At 43.3% G+C, this 20236-nt stretch overlaps 1 protein-coding gene across 1 annotated transcript in view; it reads right to left on the minus strand.

The window, feature by feature from the left end:
• Nucleotides 1-12688: 12688 nt before the first annotated feature.
• fasn (fatty acid synthase) overlaps nucleotides 12689-20236 on the minus strand; it is a 37879-nt gene continuing 30331 nt past the window's right edge. The window contains 8 exon segments of the mRNA XM_070926576.1: nucleotides 12689-13475; nucleotides 15715-15966; nucleotides 16191-16289; nucleotides 16394-16605; nucleotides 17209-17436; nucleotides 17577-17768; nucleotides 18598-18992; nucleotides 19080-19171. Of these exon segments, the coding sequence (XP_070782677.1) occupies nucleotides 13338-13475; nucleotides 15715-15966; nucleotides 16191-16289; nucleotides 16394-16605; nucleotides 17209-17436; nucleotides 17577-17768; nucleotides 18598-18992; nucleotides 19080-19171 (1608 nt within the window). The 3' untranslated portion in view covers nucleotides 12689-13337.

Genomic DNA, 20236 nt, shown 5'->3' on the forward strand with positions numbered 1-20236 from the left:
CTCTAGGAACCACAAGCAACCCTGCATTCTGGGAGCGCAGTGCTCTAGTGGGGTAATAGGATACTATGAGCTCTTTAAGATATGATGGTGCCTGACCAGTAAGAGCTTTGTAAGTCAGGAGAAGGATTTTAAACTCTATTCTAGATTTTACAGGGAGCCAGTGCAGCAAAGTTAACACAGGAGAAATATGATCTCTTTTCCTGCTTCCTGTCAGTACACGTGCCGCAGCATTCTGGATCAGCTGGAGAGTCCTCAGGGACTTATTGGGACAGCCTGATAATAAGGAATTGCAATAATCCAGCCTAGACGTGACTGAAATGCATGGACTAATTTTTCTGCATCTGTTTGAGACAGGATCTTCCTGATTTTTGCAATGTTACGGAGGTGAAAGAAGGCAGTCCTTGAAGTTTGTTTTACGTGGGAGTTAAAGGACATGTCCTGATCAAAGACAACTCCGAGATTCCTCACGGTGGCGCTGGAGGCCAGGGCAATGCCATCTAGGGTAACAATATCCTTAGATACTGTGTTTCTGAGGTGTTCAGGGCCAAGAACAATAACTTCTGTCTTGTCCGAGTTCAACATCAGATAATTACAGGTCATCCAGGTCTTTATGTCCTTAAGGCATGCTTGGAGCTTGGCATAGCATAGCAATGAAAATGTATGGAGTGTTTTCTAATGATATCTCCTAAAGGAAGCATATATAAGGTGAATAGTATTGGTCCAAGCACAGAACCTTGTGATTCATCGTTAACATGTACAAACTGAGATCGATCTGATAAATACGACTTAAACCAGCTTAGTGCGGTTCCTTTGATGCCAATTAAATGTTCCAGTCTCTGTAATAGGATATGATGGTCAATGGTGTCGAATGCAGCACTAAGATCTAACAAAACAAGTATAGAGACAAGTCCCTTGTCTGATGCAGTTAGAAGGTCATTTGTAACTTTCACCAGTGCTGCCTCTGTGCGATGATGAGCTCTGAAACCTGACTGAAAGTCCTCAAGCAACTTATTGTCATGTAGAAAATCACACAGCTGGTTGGCGACTGCTTTCTCAAGAATCTTGGAGAGAAAGGGAAGGCTAGATATAGGTCTATAGTTGGCTAAAACCTCTGGATCAAGAGTGGGCTTTTTAAGAAGAGGTTTAATTACAGCTACTTTAAAGGACTGTGGTACGTAGCCTGTTAATAAAGACAGATTGTTCATGTCTAGTAAAGAAGTGCTGACTAAAGGTAAAACCTCTTTAAGCAGCCAGGTTGGGATGGGGTCTAAGAGACAAGTTGATGGCTTAGATGAAGAGATGGTTTTAGTAATTTGGTGAAGGTCAATGGGAGAAAAGCAATCTAAATATACATCAGGTTTTACAGCTATTTCTGAGATTCCTGTGTTTGAAGGTAAGGTACTACCTAAAGACAGGAGGTGATCAATTCTGTCTCTAATAGTTAGAATTTTATCATTAAAGAAGCTCATGAAGTCATTACTGCTGAGGGTTATAGGAATACATGGCTCAATAGAGCTGTGACTCTCTGTCAGCCTGGCTACAGTGCTGAAGAGAAACCTGGGGTTGTTCTTGTTCTCTTCTATTAATGATGAGTAATAGGCTGCTCTGGCTTTACAGAGGGCCTTCCTATAAGTTCTAAGACTATCTTGCCAAATTAAACGTGATTCCTCCAGTTTGGTGGAGTGCCATTTCCTTTCCAGTTTCTGCACTGATTGCTTTAATTTGCGGGTTTGGGTGTTATACCATGGAGCTGACTTTCTTTGTTTTATTATCTTCTTTTTAAGAGGGGCAATAGAGTCAAGTGTCAATCGCATTGAGCCTGCAGCACTGTCAACAAGATTGTCCATTTGAGAGGGACGAAGGTTAGCATAGGAGTCCTCAGTTGTATTGAGACATGGCATTGAATTTAATGCCGATGGAATCACTTCCTTAAATTTAGCTACAGCACTGGTGTAGGCTTTTTTGCCTAATGGCGTGTGGTCCAGTAAGAGGAATTCAAAAGTTATTAAATAATGGTCCGATAACAAAGGATTCTGTGGAAAGACAATTAGATGTTCAATTTCAAGTCCATATGTCAGAACCAGGTCAAGGGTGTGATTAAAACAGTGAGTGGGTTTCTGTACCCTATAAATGCAGTACCAAGGCTATCCTTATCAACGTCCACATGAATATTAAAATCCCCTACGATAATGACTGTCTGTTTTAAGGAGTAAACCTGATAAAAACTCTGAGAATTCAGATAAGAATTCAGAGTATAGACCTGGAGCGCGATAGACTATAACGAATAAGACTGGCTTCAGTGTTTTCCAGGTTGGGAGTGAGAGACTCAGAACAAGGCTTTCAAATGAGTTATAATCCAGTTTAGGTCTAGAGTTCATCTTGAGTCAAAAATGGCTGCAACTCCACCAGTTGCATGTCTGCAACTCCTTGGGGGTCTCATCATCCTCCACCGTAGTGGAGTGGAATCTCATTCGGTAAGTCTCTGCGCTTATTTCAGGAACAGTCTATAGTCTCTTCCATGTCCATAGCTACATAAGCAGCTCGTGCCTTTCCATTGAACAGTGGAGCAAGTTGTAGGTCCCACTCCTCCTGTGGCCACTGGCATGCACTGGCGATTCTCTCAAAAGTTGTTAGGTAGTGTGCAATACCTTCGTCTTCATGGTCTTTCCACCCAGGGAACCTTGCCAGGCCAGAAGAGTGTGCTGCACCGGACGCCTCCAAAAGGTCCTGGCAGAACAGGTTGAAGTGCCGGTTGCTCTGTAGTAGGCCGCTGCCTCCTACTGGCCTGGCACGAGCTGCTTATGAAGCACTGCTACCATTTGTGAGATAGTTTGGCTCAAATGTCAAGGAAGGTGGTAGGTAGGCAGACTCAGCAGACATGACGAGTTCCCAGAGGTGAATATTTATTTAAAGTGCTCTCCATTTTACATTTAACTAAAAAAAAGAGAAAAAATACAAAGAAAATTAAGAAAATGAGCTCAAGCAAATCAAACTAACAGCACTTGTTAATGGCAGCATGGCCACACCTCTCACCTCCCATAGCAAAAACCCAACTGACTATTTATAGGGTGTTCAATTAACACCAAGACTGCTTCAGCAAGTACCAAAAACAAAGCGGATGAACTACCCAGTTAACGTATCATCAGGAAATCAAATACCATTCATGGGCTTACATCTCAGCTCATTGACCTTACTGAATGGCTCTTTAACGGTAAATAATCCTAATACATGAATTAGAATGTGTTGTTAATTTCTTCTTCATTCCCCAGATGTAGGCGATGATCCGATGATGGAAGGAAACTCTGCTGATACTGACTTTTCACATAATATTCTTTATTTGCATCAAAGATCCGGATCAACAGGCATGCGCATCTTAACCTGGACAGCACCCGTAGCCAAATCAGTACTGCTGCCTCGAACACTGTTCAAGCTCGTCTTTTATACCTTTAGACATGCATGGGGTCCTACTATAACACACGAGTCTGTAAACTTCCGTTCCCTATCTAGGGGTCAGGAAAAGAGACCTCTCAGAATGATGTTTCACGTACCTTAACCTCTCAGAGATAACCTTTCACATACCAAGGAAGACCACGTCTCAACAACAATACATCTTATCTTTATGGGGCCCCAACGTCTGCTAGTTGTTCACCTGGAATATTGCATACGTGGCAACTTTGTACTGCATATCATTTTCTGAAAAGACTACTTTTATGATTAGTATCAAATAATACACATCAAATGCCTAAGATAAACAAAAGAAAACCTCTCCACTTTGGCCCAATGATGTCAGCTATGACATCACCAACACCATAAAAATCAGGAAATTCTGGGAACAAACAATTAAACCATGTTCAAACTTGCAACTCAATAAAGGTAACTGAAACTAATTTACGGCTGTGCGTTTGCTTTAACCTACATATGCTTTAAGATAAAATAAGATAATCCTTTATTAATCCCTCAGCTGGGAAATGTGCTGCTATAACAATTTATAGCAGCATACAGGATAGTGCAATAGCAAGAGACATATAGGCCTAGACTGCTGGGGGACGATGATGCACTGAGCTTTCCTCCTCTCCCTCTTCATCTTTGCACATTCATCACAGTCCAATGCATGTTACTAACTTTAAATCTTCCCCGGAGTTTCTTTGTGCTTTCTCGTCTCGCAGGTTCCTGTGGATCGTGGTCCTGGTACGCCTGGGTGCTGCTGCCATGGGCCTGCCTGACTCTCATCACTACAGTTATTATGTTTAGTCGTAGTTCTGTTACTATTAAAGCTGTTATTGCTATTATTAATCTCAGCTATTATTACAGCTGTAACTACTATTATCAGTCATATTTCCAGTATTATTATAATTATAGCTGCTATTTCTACTGCTAGTGCTGCCATACATCTCTGCCTGTCTGTCTGTCTGTCTGTCTGTTGGTCTGTCGGTCTGTCTATCTGTGTCTCTACGTCTATCTCTCTCTCTCTGTCTCTTTCTGTCTGTCTATCTGTCTCTCCCCCTCTCTCTTTCTCCCTCCCTCTCTATGTCTTTCTCTCTCTCTCTCTCTCTCTCTCTCTCTCTCTCTCTCTCAAACCCAACCGGTCAAAACAGATGACCCCCCCCACCTAGAGTCTGGTTCTGCTCGAGGTTTCTGCCTCTTAAAAGGAAGTTTTTCCTTGCCACTGTCGCCAAAGTGCTTGCTCACGGTGGGAACTGTTGGGTCTCTGTAATAACATCAGAGTCGGTCTAGACCTGCTCTATTTGTAAAGTGTCATGAGATGACTTTTGTTGTGATTTGGCGCTATATAAATAAAATTGAATTGAATTGAATTGAATGCCTAAACAATAATGAACATTATAAAAAAAAAACACAATAATTTACAAATTCACAGAACGGGTGAATTTTACTGTATTACACATAGAGAGATGTAGATATTGCACCATTTATTATACAATCAGACTATCATATTGTATGAGAGTGGATTGCCCATTTTGGTGTGTGTGGTCTACTGGGAGCAATGCTGATTGTAAAGCCTGACAGCAGCCGGGAGGAAAGACCTGTGGTACCTCTCCAGAGTGTCCTGCATGGGGTGGGACATGTTCCCTCCACTGAGTCCAGGGGGCATCCCAGAACAGAGCTGGCCAATTCTTGCAAGAAGATGAGCTGTCAGTCAACAGAGTATTAGTCTATTGCATGAGAGAACTCATAACTCAGTACAGAAAACCTCAGATACTTATAGGGAGAGACAAACAAGAGCAGGCAAAGGCGGGGGTGCTGAGTCATGCTCCCTTAGTCGCTGCCTGTAGCAGGTGTTGCTCAAGGCTGCACAGGGGGTGCAGACGATGGGGGTTGCAGCAGAGTGGACTGCGCGTGGGGGTGGGCAGATGTCTGATGAATCTATTGAAGAAGACGTTCAGATGATTCACCCACTTCTGGTCCCCCACAGGCTGGGAGTTGGGTTCCTTATAACCAGAGACGGTTTTAAGGCCCTTTCAGACTCCACTGATGTTGTTCTGCTGCAGCTGATCCTCCATCTTCCTCCTGTAGCTGATCCTCCACCTCAGCTCCTTCTGCACGTTCTTCAGCTCCTCCTTGTTTCCTGACTTAAAGGCCCTCTTCTTTTCCTTGAGGAGAGCATCCGGGGTAATCCAGGGTTTGTTGTTGTTGAAAAAACACCGTACAGTCCTGGTGGGTATTTTCCACACAGAAGTTAATATACAGTGCATCCGGAAAGTATTCACGGCGCTTCACTTTTTCCACATTTTGTTATGTTACACCCTTATTCCAAAATGGATTAAATAAATTTTTTTTCCTCAAAATTCTACACACAACACCCCATAATGACAATGTGAAAAAAGTTTTTTTGAAATTTTTGCAAATTTATTAAAAATAAAAAACTAAGAAATCACATGTACATAAGTATTCACAGCCTTTGCCATGAAGCTCAAAATTGAGCTCAGGTGCATCCTGTTTCCACTGATCATCCTTGAGATGTTTCTGCAGCTTAATTGGAGTCCACCTGTGGTAAATTCAGTTGATTGGACATGATTTGGAAAGGCACACACCTGTCTATATAAGGTCCCACAGTTGACAGTGCATGTCAGAGCACAAACCAAGCATGAAGTCAAAGGAATTGTCTGTAGACCTCCGAGACAGGATTGTCTCGAGGCACAAATCTGGGGAAGGTTACAGAAAAATTTCTGCTGCTTTGAAGGTCCCAATGAGCACAGTGGCCTCCATCATCCGTAAGTGGAAGAAGTTCGGAACCACCAGGACTCTTCCTAGAGCTGGCCGGCCATCTAAACTGAGTAATCAGGGGAGAAGGGCCTTAGTCAGGGAGGTGACCAAGAACCCGATGGTCACTCTGTCAGAGCTCCAGAGTTCCTCTGTGGAGAGAGGAGAACCTTCCAGAAGGACAACCATCTCTGCAGCAATCCACCAATCAGGCCTGTATGGTAGAGTGGCCAGACGGAAGCCACTCCTTAGTAAAAGGCACATAGCAGCCCACCTGGAGTTTGCCAAAAGGCACCTGAAGGACTCTCAGACCATGAGAAACAAAATTCTCTGGTCTGATGAGACAAAGATTGAACTCTTTGGTGTGAATGCCAGGCGTCATGTTTGGAGGAAACCAGGCACCGCTCATCACCAGGCCAATACCATCCCTACAGTGAAGCATGGTGGTGGCAGCATCATGCTGTGGGGATGTTTTTCAGCGGCAGGAACTGGGAGACTAGTCAGGATAGAGGGAAAGATGAATGCAGCAAAGTACAGAGACATCCTGGATGAAAACCTGCTCCAGAGCGCTCTTGACCTCAGACTGGGGCGACGGTTTATCTTTCAGCAGGACAACGACCCTAAGCACACAGCCAAGATATCAAAGGAGTGGCTTCAGGACAACTCTGTGAATGTCCTTGAGTGGCCCAGCCAGAGCCCAGACTTGAATCCGATTGAACATCTCTGGAGAGATCTGAAAATGGCTGTGCACCGACGCTTCCCATCCAACCTGATGGAGCTTGAGAGGTGCTGCAAAGAGGAATGGGTGAAACTGCCCAAAGATAGGTGTGCCAAGCTTGTGGCATCATATTCAAAAAGACTTGAGGCTGTAATTGCTGCCAAAGGTGCATCAACAAAGTATTGAGCAAAGGCTGTGAATACTTATGTACATGTGATTTCTCAGGTTTTTTATTTTTAATAAATTTGCAAAAATCTCAAAACTTTTTTCACGTTGTCATTATGGGGTGTTGTGTGTAGAATTTTGAGGAAAAAAATGAATTTAATCCATTTTGGTATAAGGCTGCAACATAACAAAATGTGGAAAAAGTGAAGCGCTGTGAATACTTTCCGGATGCACTGTAGTCCGTTATGCAGTGTGTGAGACTGTCAATGTCCTCCCCATGAAGATCCCACATCGTTGTGTCAAAACAGTCCCTCAAAGCATCATCAGCTTCGTTAGACCATCTTTTCCATCTTTTCACTGTGCGGGAGAGAGAGTACCAGGGGTTTGTACACAGGCAAGAGGTGCACCAGGTTGTGATCAGATCTTCCCAGGGGAGGGAGGGGTGATTCGAGTTATATGCCTCCTTGGTGTTGGCATGAAACAAGTCCAGCATGTCTCTTGTGCGGCATATGACATACTGGGTGAAGGTGGGCAGGGTGTAGGACGGAGAGGCATGGTTAAAGTCCCCACAGATAAAAAGGAGGGCATGCAGGTGCCACATGCCCTCCTGCAGCCTGCAGGTCTGCAGCCTGCCTGTAACAGAGTGGAGGACGTCACAGGGGGAATATACGCTGCTATCGCGATAACATCCGTGAATTCTCTCTGTAGATACTATGGTCTCATGCTAACGGCTAACAGCGGGGCGTTGGTATCTGGGGTTAGCGGTGTTAGCCATGTCTCCGAAAAACACCATGATGCTACACTCCCGGTATTCCCTCTGGTGCCGGGTCAGCGCCGCTAACTCATCCATCTTATTGGGCAGAGATCTCACATTCCCCATGATGAGCGATGGAAGGACAGGTTTAAAGCGTCTCCTCCCGGCGCGGCGCTCGGCTCCAGCACGATTTCCCCGTCTCCTCCTCCTCACCTCACGGGGGGTGAGTTCTTTAACAAACTAAAGAAAATAACAAAATAACAAAATAATAAAACGGTGAGCCAGAGCTGCTGTAACAGGCTGCCACTAGTGCGGCGCCATTCTTAAGCTTTGATGTGGACTGTAACATAATTCTAACACAAACAAACATGCCGGTGAGTAAAGCAGAGTTCTTACCCACTTTGTCACAATACCATGTTCTACCTTTGTGTTACACAGTAGGGCTTTACTTATCCCACTTGTTGATGCTGTGCTGATTGATTGTACATTGATGTAACAAGTAATGTAAATCAGACTGTTCCCCTGTCTCAATCAGTGCTTCCGGCTCGGCCGTGTGTATCATCAAATGTGGAGTATGCAGGTGGGAGGCTGGTGAGAGATCATTTTTCAGCATTTGCAACATTCTACTGCAGACCACCTGTGCACACAAATCTGTTTTAATTTTTTAGGATATTCTCTATTTTTCTATGAAAGAAGTTTTACCTCTTTGGGCCTTGAACAGTTACTTAAATGAAACCATCTGAGAAGTTTACATGGGACAACAAGCCAACACCCCCAAACCCAGATAAAATGTCTGCCATTTCGCAGCAAAAATTATACAAACATACATATAGTATTTTACTGCAATGTAGATGAAATGTCACCCATAGCCTAGATATCTGCACTGTTTCAATGGAGGACTGACTAAAATTTGCCAATTTATCAATCGCAGGGAAACAACAAATTTGACTCAACAACATGTAAATTCTTCAATTCAAAGCCAGAATGACCATGTATCAAACCTAATGTAAATGCAAGCTGTGCTTAGCCTTACTGAAAGTTGTTACATCATTAAACCTGATGTTTATCGATCACCCACTTAAGCTGATCCTAAACCCCCCAAAGCTCAGGGAAGTCCTTCTCAAACCAGTTTACAATGGCACACAGGGAAACTCCTAACTGCTTAGAGAATAAACAGAACAAATTCTCTTGTATTAGGGCAGAACGATATGCAAAAAAAAATCATACTACGATTATTTTGACAGATATGGGTCATGACTTTAGTGGGAATGCTCATTTTTGCATCTCCTTTTCACTGAAGAAAAAAAACAAAAAAAACGATGATGTGATTTTTAGCTGGGATCTGTACCAAACGTATGTTCCCATACGTCTGGAGAATATGATTTGTAGGCCGGGGGCATCTCTGTAGCACCACCATGATTTATTTATAATGGTATATTTTACCATTATCAAAAATTTGCAGCTCCAACGATTTGGATATTGCACTTGGCCAAATGCTACTTCGATGAGTTGTTCTTGCACGGAGCTGGCATTGGTTGACCCGGAGCCTTGGAGCCGTGTTCAGCTTTAAAATATTAACCTTATTCTTGCCAGCCGCCGTTTATAAGGAAGCAGGTGGGTGTGTTCCTTCTCCTGGTAGGTGAGGACTTCTGCTCTGTTCCCAGTTTTTCCAAACCCTTTCCTCTCGACAACCACTTGACCTCATAATGAAAGGCTAGATGCTCAGCTTGCACAGCTCCCTGAACAGCCTTGTTTGGAGAGTCCTTCACTTGAGTCAGAAACCTCCCCGAAGTTTCTCTGTGTGCTTCGCTGGCCTCTCAATATCATTTGATGCTCTTTCAGCACTTCACCTCAGTTGACGGTGAATATAAGACAAGACTGAGCTTTCATTTCTTATCTGTGTCACTCTCAGCCATCTGCTATCTTGACTTCTTTTTTTTTTTTTTTTAAATACTACTAATTTGCTTTGCCAAATTATATATTTTTAGTGGCATGCAATGGTCCAAATGTGTTATTTCAACCAAACTTATAATTCAGTAGTGTAGCTTAAGGGACTTGAAGAGTCTCCTGTCACCATAACCTTTCTCCTATGATGGTTCCTCGTGTTTCAAAAAGTGAAGTCCAGTCAGGTTGGAAGGAACATTCTGGAACTGGTCAAGCCCAATTCCTAAATCCTATGAATTATTGTTGTATAGTGAAAACTACACAACATTATAACATCCCTCATTTGAACACACAGACTGTCTCAGAAACACAGAAATAAACATGATGTATATTCATGATTCTTGATATCCATCTTTTACATGTTGGATTTATGGAGAAAGAAACACAAAACACTCAAAGTGATTAGCGAGAGGCCTTTATTAGTTGTGACACACATACTGGAAATATTACAATATAAGAGAGGAGCATACACTGTCACGTCCTTCTCCTTTTCACAGCAGTCAAATCGCCACATTTGCCTCCAGTCACCTGACCCTTCATAGACCAGGTCGGAGGTCTCAGAGGTCAGGTCGGCTGTTGTATAGTGGGACTGCTGCTGGAGGTCATGAAACCAAGTGAGGGTTCATGGGAGTCAGAGACAGCTCCGGGAGGATACAGCCTTATATCCACACACAACAGGTGGCTTAATAGTCATTCACAACCTAAAAGCTGATTTTGGGGAAGGATGCAACATTTAGTGAGGACATTTACGTACCAAACCGGTTCAGTACATCTCTATGGGTCTGTCAACATACTGTCACTAGTTTTCACCTTGTGTTCACAGCGCAGAACGACCAATAAACTCAACAATGTGTTGGCATGAACAGGTTTGTCAGCTGGGAAAAGTTGGCATGGGCTGACCTATGCTGTGGTCCTTGTTTGCTCATCAGTGTGGCCCTATTTCATGAACAGTCCCTTATCAGTCTGTAACAAGTTATCTGTCTGGCAAATGCAGCATCTTCACTTTCTACAAATTCTTATTTGACGCAATGCAGGATGAAGATAAAGATAGTAGCATAGATGTGACTACAGCAACAAGGCAGCTGACTTGGTATTTGCTCACTACAGCCACAGAGCCAGTCTTTCATGCTATGCTAGGCTAAATTCTAGAAGTGAAAGGTGGAACATGATGCCTAAGACATTCTACTATAATCTAGACATGTTAACCATTGTTTAAGTGCAGTTAACTGATCCAAAACATTAACTGAAAATGTAGGAGGTGAGGGACACGCAGTTTGAGGCTATGTTCAAACCAACATCAGGGCTGCTTAAAGAAAATGCAGCGCCCTGTTTTAGTTCAATTAATGCCAAAACAGAGGCTCGCAGGGTCGTCCAGCAATGCAATGTCATCCAGCAGCGAGCTGCACCCACAGACTGTATATAAAGATGGACGACACGACAGCTCCCCAAAAGTGAAGCCAAAACGTCTCAATCGCCCCCGGTGGCTGGCTGCAGTATAGGTCATCCATGTTAGCGAATGGGACATGGACCAAACAAAAAAAAATCCCAAAGATGGTTTCTGTCATTTCAGGTAGTTCTTTTCACGTTGATGTTTGTTCAAGTGTTCCTTTTTCTGATACGTTTGGTTTTAATTAGTAATTTGATGCTATAAAAAGGGGGTGAAACATCATGATTGACGAGATTGACTGTGGTGTGCTCGTGATTGGGTTGGGTGGGTGTGTGGGCGGGACCTTGATACCTTAATACCAAGATGGTAGCGGCCTTATCCAGGATATTTTGGCTTCATTTTTGTACAGTGGGAGGAAATGGAGACGCATCGGCCATCTTTATATACAGTCTGTGGCTGCACCCAGTCAATTAGTAAGTGCACATTGTTGATAACACATTCACGTTACAAAGTAATCCGTTTACCTGGCCATCGTTGAGACAAAGCATGAAATGATTGTCACGGTGAATTGTGAAATTCTTTCACATAGTTTTAAGAAATTGCTGTGCAGTTTTTTGGCATGACGTATCTATTGTTCAAACTGGACTCTCTCACCATCATTGGTGTGGACATGTTGTTTGTCTAAATACCAGGTAACAGTCAGTCTGTTCTGCGCTTGCCTTGGTCTGCTCACTGTGGCAGTCTCCAGAGCCAACTGTCCTGAGTAACAAGTTGGTATATGTGTGATATTTAATGTGGCCTTATCCTGTCTGGATATAGCCTAGGATGACTGTCAGTGAGGACTTAGGTACAGTAGGCAATATTACTGAAATATAATTTTGGTTGAAATAACTAATTTTGACCATTACACGTCACTAACAATATCTAAACTTTAAAAAAAATGTGTGTCTGTGAGCACCCGCCCCCTTTGTATGTAGTCTTTCAAAAAACTGGACCAGGTCTGAATCAAACAACCAATCAGGGTATTCAGGGGTTCTGTGTTCTGATTCACTCTCCAATCCAGAAGGTGGAACCTTCTGTAGAACGCCCTTGTTTGTACATAGCCAATGTGATTGGCCAGTTACGTGCTAGCTAACCCTGATTGGTTGTTTGATTCAGACCTGGGGCGGGTGCTCACAGACACACATTTTTTGCGCGCTAATGTCAAACTAACAAGCTCCAACAGAGAACAATGCTAATGTTACTCCCTGTAGATAAGCATTTTACACATGCTTCCACTGATGTCTGAAACAGAAGCCAAAAACCGTCCAACTGGATGACACTGGTTCCACCTGAGGAGGTGATTTAGCAGCTGGACTAGCTACAGTGAACAGACTGCACACAGCTAGTAGATAGAATTAGCTCATTTCTTAAATAAAACTATTTGTTGTCTTATTCTAGATTTCTGCTCGCTAACAGACATTTTCAGTTGGCCAACAGACACAACAGGATGGGACGAGGTTTGTTTTAAGTTAGTCTCATATTGTTCTAAATTCCGTGTCCTCCATTGAAACCTGTGTGTCATTTTAGAAATACTGACAGATGGAGTGGGAACATGCACAAGCAGCAATTTTAAGTGAATTATGAATTTCATAATGCAAAATAATAAATTTTTTCTTGGATTGTGCTATGAAAATAGCTCATGTAAATAGTATAAAAAAAAGAAAAGTGACTAATGATTAATCAGTTATCGGTCACTTTATAGCTGACTCTTGATTAGAGAAATTGCTTTATCCCCCCCCCAAAAAAACTGAATGAAACATAGCAACATAATGAGACATAACTTAGAACATCTCACTCATACTGTACAAAATGACCGCTGGTAAACAAACGTGGTAAGAGCTCTGATAGGTTATGAAGAGCGTCCATTGCTTGGATTGACCAATGAGATTTGAAAAGGTGCAATCAGGAGGAATAAGGTGCATTTGGGATATTTGGGCCAAATGGCAAAGAACGTAAACATGCCGCGTCAAAAGACTTACTATATTATTGTCACTGTATAAAAAAAAGTTAAACCTACACATCTTGAACTAATTGGAGGAAGAGACCCATTTGGGGAATTTTGTGGAATTAGTGTGAAGGTGGAGGGTGTGGTCGGGATTGGGGCGCGTCTAGCCCTCCCTTGCTGTGACACGTGGCTCAGCCAGTGAGCTGTGGATGATGCTGATGATGGACTCCGCCCCCTCTCCTTCCAGGAAGCTGCGGTGGTCTCCCTCGATGACGTGGACTGACACGTCGCCGTCGCATACCTGAAGAGAGACAGGCCAGTCAGACGGAACTCATTCAGCGTTGAAGTAGAGAGAGATTCGTCTCATAGTCATATTTTCAATATGTGCTGTTAAAATACTATAGTTTGAGATGGACAGTCACTTCTGAAAGGTTTGGCTTTTTGCTATAAAATGTTGTCAAAATGATAAGCAAATTAATCAGATAAAACTGCAAGCAGAGATTTCAGTCACATCCAGTGAATACAAACATTTTTCCAAAGTGAGGGTAGATATGTTGAGCAATAATTTTACTCCACAGTTGTTTTGTATGTGGGCAAGACCAAAATAAATGCACCAGTGTTCCTCTGAGCTCTCCACAACTTGCATCAATGTCTTTCTTGAATTTCTGCAAACAATGATTAGTTGGATAAAACCTGTGAAGCATTTTGAAGGATATTTCTTTGACTTTGCTAGTCAAAAGGAACCAGTTGAGCCAATCTCTGAGAAAAGTCATAGCATTCTATTACTAATAGTACTGCATGATTTGATGTATTTTTTGTGTTTGTGCTGACAACTGTACAAGAACAATATATAGAATATGCAGAACTAGAGAATGCAATTTCTGAGGAATTTGCTTTGTGAATGCTGACTGTTGAAAGGCTGACGGTGAACTGGATTGTTGACTTTATGAAGAAGCAGCTGAATGAGTATGAAGAGTCGGAAAAGTGGAGAATGGTCTAAATACAATGAATAGGATTGAAAAGTTGAATAAACCTCATTGTGTGTTCCAAATGTGGAACATTTTAAGGTTCGAATGGAATTTCTAGCTGAAAGTATGAATAAAAAATTGAGACCTGAAAAACGCCTGACAAAGTGCAAGTATGTCTTAGTACCTGTATGTTTGTGTGTCAAACTCCATTAATCAGCTGTGTGTCTCCAGGTGCAGTCAAAGGTTGCCATGGTGATGATAACTGCTTTGAGACTCTTGGCTCAGACAGGTCATTTCACTGCGATTTTAGGTGAGACGAACCTCTCAAAGTCCAGCTTACCAGGGAAAGACTGTAACTCTATCGTCTAAACTAAATTATCGTAAGAGAGAGGAGTCAAAAATGTGAGCACAGGAGCGGTTTACAAAAGACCCTTTTTCTGCCTCCCTCCCGAAATTTGTGCTCTCAGTTACCATGAGAGTCCACGGGACAGTTGGTTCGCAACCTGTCACTCTGAAGCTGACTGTGAGAACTGTGTGAGTCCGTTAGATTCCATAGTTAGATCATATGAAAGAGCCAAGATCCTACAAGTGGACGTATAAATTATGGATGTCAGATGAAAATTGTGGGTGTAAGAGCAAGTTTAAGACAAGATTTTTTACACGATTTTACTTTCCCTCTGCACTCTAGAGATGACATCAGCCATCCATTAGCTCTGAACACTACACACCAATGCAAATGTCTCAGAAGGGCTGAAAAAGTTTTCTCTTCAAACAAAGTTGAATATTTTTAATTGTTTTCATGGGATTTGAAGGTTGAATAATATCCAGAATGTGAGGGAGATGTGGAACATTTTGATGTTTGAATGGAGTTTCTAGCTGAAAGTATGAACGAGTAGTTAACAGTTGAAAAATCTTTTTTTGAACATTCATTCAAGTGAATGGAGGGAATTTCCATGAATGAGAGCTGAGCTGAATATTTTGACGTTTGAATGAAGTTTCTACGTTGAAAAATGTGGAAGGAGAAGATGTTTTTGCTTTCAGTAGGTAAGAGGTATAGTAATAGTTCAGGCTCACCAATTAGAGTAAGAGTAAAAAACTATAAATATATGTCATACTTGAAAAGTGCTTTCATATTTGTAATAAAAAAACAATTGTAGATGAGACAGTTACAGACAGAGTTCATCATCCTGATGGTCTGAAAGAAGAAGCTTTTTCTGAGTCTCTCCGTGTTGCTGAATAGTCCATAGTGGGTCCTTCAGAATCCTACTAGCTTTGGTTCACACCCTCTTATAAAGTCCTGTGAAGATCCAATGATAAGAGTCTAATTATGGTACTGAAAGCTAAAGTCTACAAAGCCCCTGATTAGGGCTACAGGGAAATCCAGGCATCCTGGTGAAGAGTTCTTGGGCACAAGAAGAGAATAGTGAGGCATGTGGGGACCACAGACCCCAGGGACAGGTTGAGTATAATGGTGAACACAGGAGCTAAACATGTCTATGCCTTTAAAATTGTTTGACAAAATAATCTTAACTCAAGGACTACTTTGTGTGCAAATGTGTGAGTTGATGTTACCTCGCTGAGCTTGTAGTCAGCTCCCAGGTTCTGTTCGTATTCACTGCTGGTTTTGGCACGCAGTAGCGTCACGTTGCCATGGTATTTCGTCGCAGGCACATAGCCGTCGGCAGCCTTCAACTTGTGGTAGAAGGTGGTGGCTGCAAAGTGCAGCGAGTCTCGGCTGATGTTCTTGTGGCTGGAGGTGATTAAGTCCACCGCAGTGTTGACGCGGGCCTCCAGGTCCGACAGCGGGAGAAGAGTCTCCAGAAGCTGCAGAATGAGAGGGAATCAGAGATTTGGATGGAGACCACTACAGGAACTGTTCTGTGGTCTGGTCTATCACTATATCAAGGACAGACTGTGGTCTGGGGTTACACAAAAAGTCAGTGTGCTATTACATTGCTCAAGCAGCCGGAGACTAATATTGTGAGTGATGAAGATCTTTGGTGAGCGTGTGTGTGTGTGTGTGTGTGTGTGTGTCAGAAGCTGTATACCTTGTTGTACTCGATGCCAGCGAACAGCTGGATGAAGGCACACAGGGCTTCGGTTTCAGCCTCAGACTCTTTACCTGGTGTCAACTTGGCCCTGTAGGTCTGGAAACCAAATACTGAGTTAACTTGACATAACCAACCTACAAGTTGGGAACCCTGAATGTCATTAAACTAGATCATATTGTGGATTAGCTCTTTCCTCTAACCTGTGTGTACGCTGCCACGTAGGAGTGTGATCCGTCAAACAAGAAGAGGTACTCCACGGGCCGATTCTGGGTTTGAAGCTGGGAGCACATTTCAAATGCCACGCAGGCGCCAAAGGAGTAGCCGGCGATTCGATACGGCCCGTCTGGCTGAACCTGTCTGATACAGTTCACATAGTAGGCTGCGAGGGACTGGATGCTGTCCAGAGGTGCAGCTGGGGGGAGAGGGGATACATTGGTGAGCTTGGTTGGACATAATCAATTTAATGGAAACAGTCAAAGCTGGTAGCCTTTGACCACAGTATATATAGTCAAAGACTACCGGGGACACTTCACACATTCAATCAAACAACATTATTAAGATCCTCACGGCACCTAAAATCAATGTAAAGAAATGTGCATGCACTAGTGGAATGACTTTAGAACCAGGTATGAGAACAAATCGAATGCCGAGTTCGGGGCCTGTCGCCCCACCGCCGTTGGGGGTGGGATCCACCTCTGAGGTGGAGGTCAGGGGCCCTGGTGCCTGCATTGCCAAATATCGCTGACGCTAAGCTTCAGGAAAAACCTTACTTACCATGTCAGTTTTGGATAGAGATGTTGGTGAGCATTACACCATCAGTAATGACCAGAGAGAGGAGTCAACCATCTGTGACTCAGGCTCAGCACAAATTGTAATATTCAGGACTTAACATAAGCAATCCAAGGACAAAGTGTGGCCTAGCTCCTTATTAGCGTATTAATACAATGGTTGATATTTTCTTTTCTCTTGGCCTTGTATGAGCCTAAGTGAGTGTGGTTTGTGAACACCAGAATACCTTTTGTGCACTGCAGGCCGTAGCAAGGCACGCTGAGCTTGAGGGCGAGTGTCTTAAAGGCGGCAATGGAGCCCTCAATGGGATGGACCAGGAACAGTGGCCTCTCCTGGCTCTGAACCTTGTTGAGCGGTGTCACCGTGGGGCCATTGGGGTTGACTAATAGTTGGGTCAGATCAGACTCGAACAAAGAGCGAACGCCATCCCTCTTAGCTGTGGCCTGGTGAGATTCTGGAGAGTTAGAAGTAACGAAGAAAAAAAAATCATTCTTTCTGTTGTGAGTGTATCTGCAGGTTTTAAAAAGTCACATCCTACAAAGAACGTGATTTTAGTCTATGGTTGTTGTTTTTAAGAGCAGCTCTTAATAGTACCATTTGATCCGCCTGGCTTGCTATTGGCCAGCTCTCGCAGCTTGTTGATGGTGAGCTGGCGGATCTCCCTCATGGCCATGACGATGTCGTAGTCCCGCTCCAGAGTCTGGCGAACCTCCACGCCCATCAAGGAGTCCAGGCCCAGGTCAGCCAATGAGGCATCGGCGTTCAGGCTGTTGACATCCCTCACACCTGAAGGTGAATAAAAAAATGTCAAATTTGCTCATTTAAATAGAGCAGTTCTTTCATACTTCACCTCTAAATATCTTTTTTAGCCACTGGTTTCCATCACAGACTGTATATAAAGATGGACAACATGACAGCTCCCTGAAAGTGAAACCAAAACGTCTTGCTCACCCCCTGGTGGCTGGCTGCAGTATAGGTCATAAACCCCACCCCCACCATGTTACCGAATGGGACATGGGCCAAACTAAAAAATCAAAGTACACATCAAATACATTTTTCCCAAAGATGGTTTCTGTCATTTCAGGTAGTTCTTATCAGCTGATGTTTGTTCAAGTGTTCGTTTTTCTGATCAGTTTGGTTTCAATTAGTTATTTGATGCTATAAAAAGGGATGAAACATCATGATTGACAGCTGTGATTGACTGTGGTGTGCTTCTGATTGGGTCGGGTGGGTGTATGGGCGGGACCTCGATCACCACTGCGCCGACTCCAAATGATGCCACCAGGCAACATGGCTTCATGTTTGTACAGTGGAAGGAAGAGGAGACGCGTCGGCCATCTTTATAGAAAGTCTATGATTTCTATTCATCTCAGTACACTGTAAAAATCAACTTTCAATTTTTTAAAAACTTGCTACACTTAGGTCAGCTTAGTGAGTAGTAGTCCTGCATTTCCTAACGGTTTGATGATGCTTTACAGACTTTTCAAATCAGTCTGAGATTGCAAAAGGGGCACAACAGGGGCCAGTCAACATTCACAACAGATGACAGGCATGATTACACCTTGTTTGCAGAACATGTGCTTCAAAGTGTGGTTTTGTTTAGCTCAGCTCTCACCCAGAATGTGAGCCACAGCCTCCACCAGGTCTCTCTGGCTTCCTGCCGTGCTCTTCACCGCCGTCCTCTCTGCCAGCACGAAGCTAGACATCACTGGCTGCTTCTGGCACAGGAAGAGGTCGAGCACCTCCATGCAGGATGTGATGCGCTGCGGTAGGGTGCCACCAATCACTGCGTCGTTGCCGCCCATGGTCTCCAGCACCACGCCCACATCACCAATGGCACCCCACTGGACTGCCAGTCCAGGTAGGCCATCACGGTGGCGCTTTTCACACACGCGCTCCATGGCTGAGTTAGCGTAACCGTAGTTACTTTGGCCGGCGTTGCCGCGGCCGCAGCTGACTGAGGAGAAGGCCACAAAGTAGCTGAGGTCTGGACACAACTTTCTTGTCGCTCTGGAGAGGGAATGGAAGTGAGTGCATCAATAGAGGATCTTCATTAAAGCGCCCTGATTTAAACAGAAGGATGATTGTGCGTCTTACTTGTCCAGGTTTATGGTGCCGTCATATTTAGGTTTGTTCACATCAAGGAAGAGTTGAGGAGTCAGATTCTCCAACATGCCATCTTTCAACACCTGATAACGACATACCAAACAATGAAGTTTAGGTGAAAGCCAAATCAACTTAAATGGAGCAGCAGTTTTCAGAGCAATAACATCTGAGTGGTCAGTCTTGCAGCAGTGCTACCATGGACATAATCACAGTAAAGAACTGTGGTGTCAAATATTAGACAACTTATACAGTATGAAAATATCATTCGCTGTCTGACAGTCGACTGTATGGTTTCTGCAGATGCCTTCCCAAGTATGCCACGGAGAGAGGTGGGCAAGGTCGGCTAACAGACATTGCTATCCATAGAGCCACGATGCTAGTGTGGATAAAAATAAAGAACACGTAGGATTATTTGGGATTTTGATATAGAAAAAATTGGATTGGTGTTTATTTGAATCTGGGAGAATAATGGATATGGTAAATGAACTTCACTTTCAACCTTAATGGTTCCCAAAGTGCTTTACAGATCAGGTCTCATACACGCACCGACGGCGACCGAGCTGCCATGCAAGGTGCTGGCCTCCATTGGGAGCAACTTCAGTGTCTTGCCCAAGAATACCTTGACATGTGGGCTGCGGGTTGAACCGTCAACAGGCTCTACCTCTTGGGCGACAGTGCTGACCACTGCACCATGCCGCCCCTGGATCTTAACAATACTAAAAATTCCCATTCCATTTTTCACTTCACTTTCTACTTTTGAAATGTCGCAAAAAATAAATGCAAATCAGGCGTGTTTCCATCAACTGGTTTGGAGCGAATAAACTAGGCTTGTTGCAGAAGTTGGCGGTATAGGCTATGCTTTACACATGGCTGTAATCCTCCAGTAAACAGAAGAAGTAGTTTCTATTGGCCATGTTTCATGCGGTCTCTCTAATAACAAATTGATACGGAAGCTGGTCAGTCATGTGAGTTGAATGTTTGCTACATCACAACTTATTCAGTAAAGGCGTTTCCATATCCCATTTAGAGCATCAACTCTTTTTTGACAAAGGAAAAAAACACCTCAAGTGAGCATAAAATTGAGTACGTTTTATCGAATTCTGAGGTTTCCATACAGCTTTTCTAATGTGATACTTCAACATACGCAT

Source organism: Enoplosus armatus, chromosome 20, assembly GCF_043641665.1.
Source record: "Enoplosus armatus isolate fEnoArm2 chromosome 20, fEnoArm2.hap1, whole genome shotgun sequence".
Taxonomy (NCBI): domain Eukaryota; kingdom Metazoa; phylum Chordata; class Actinopteri; order Centrarchiformes; family Enoplosidae; genus Enoplosus; species Enoplosus armatus.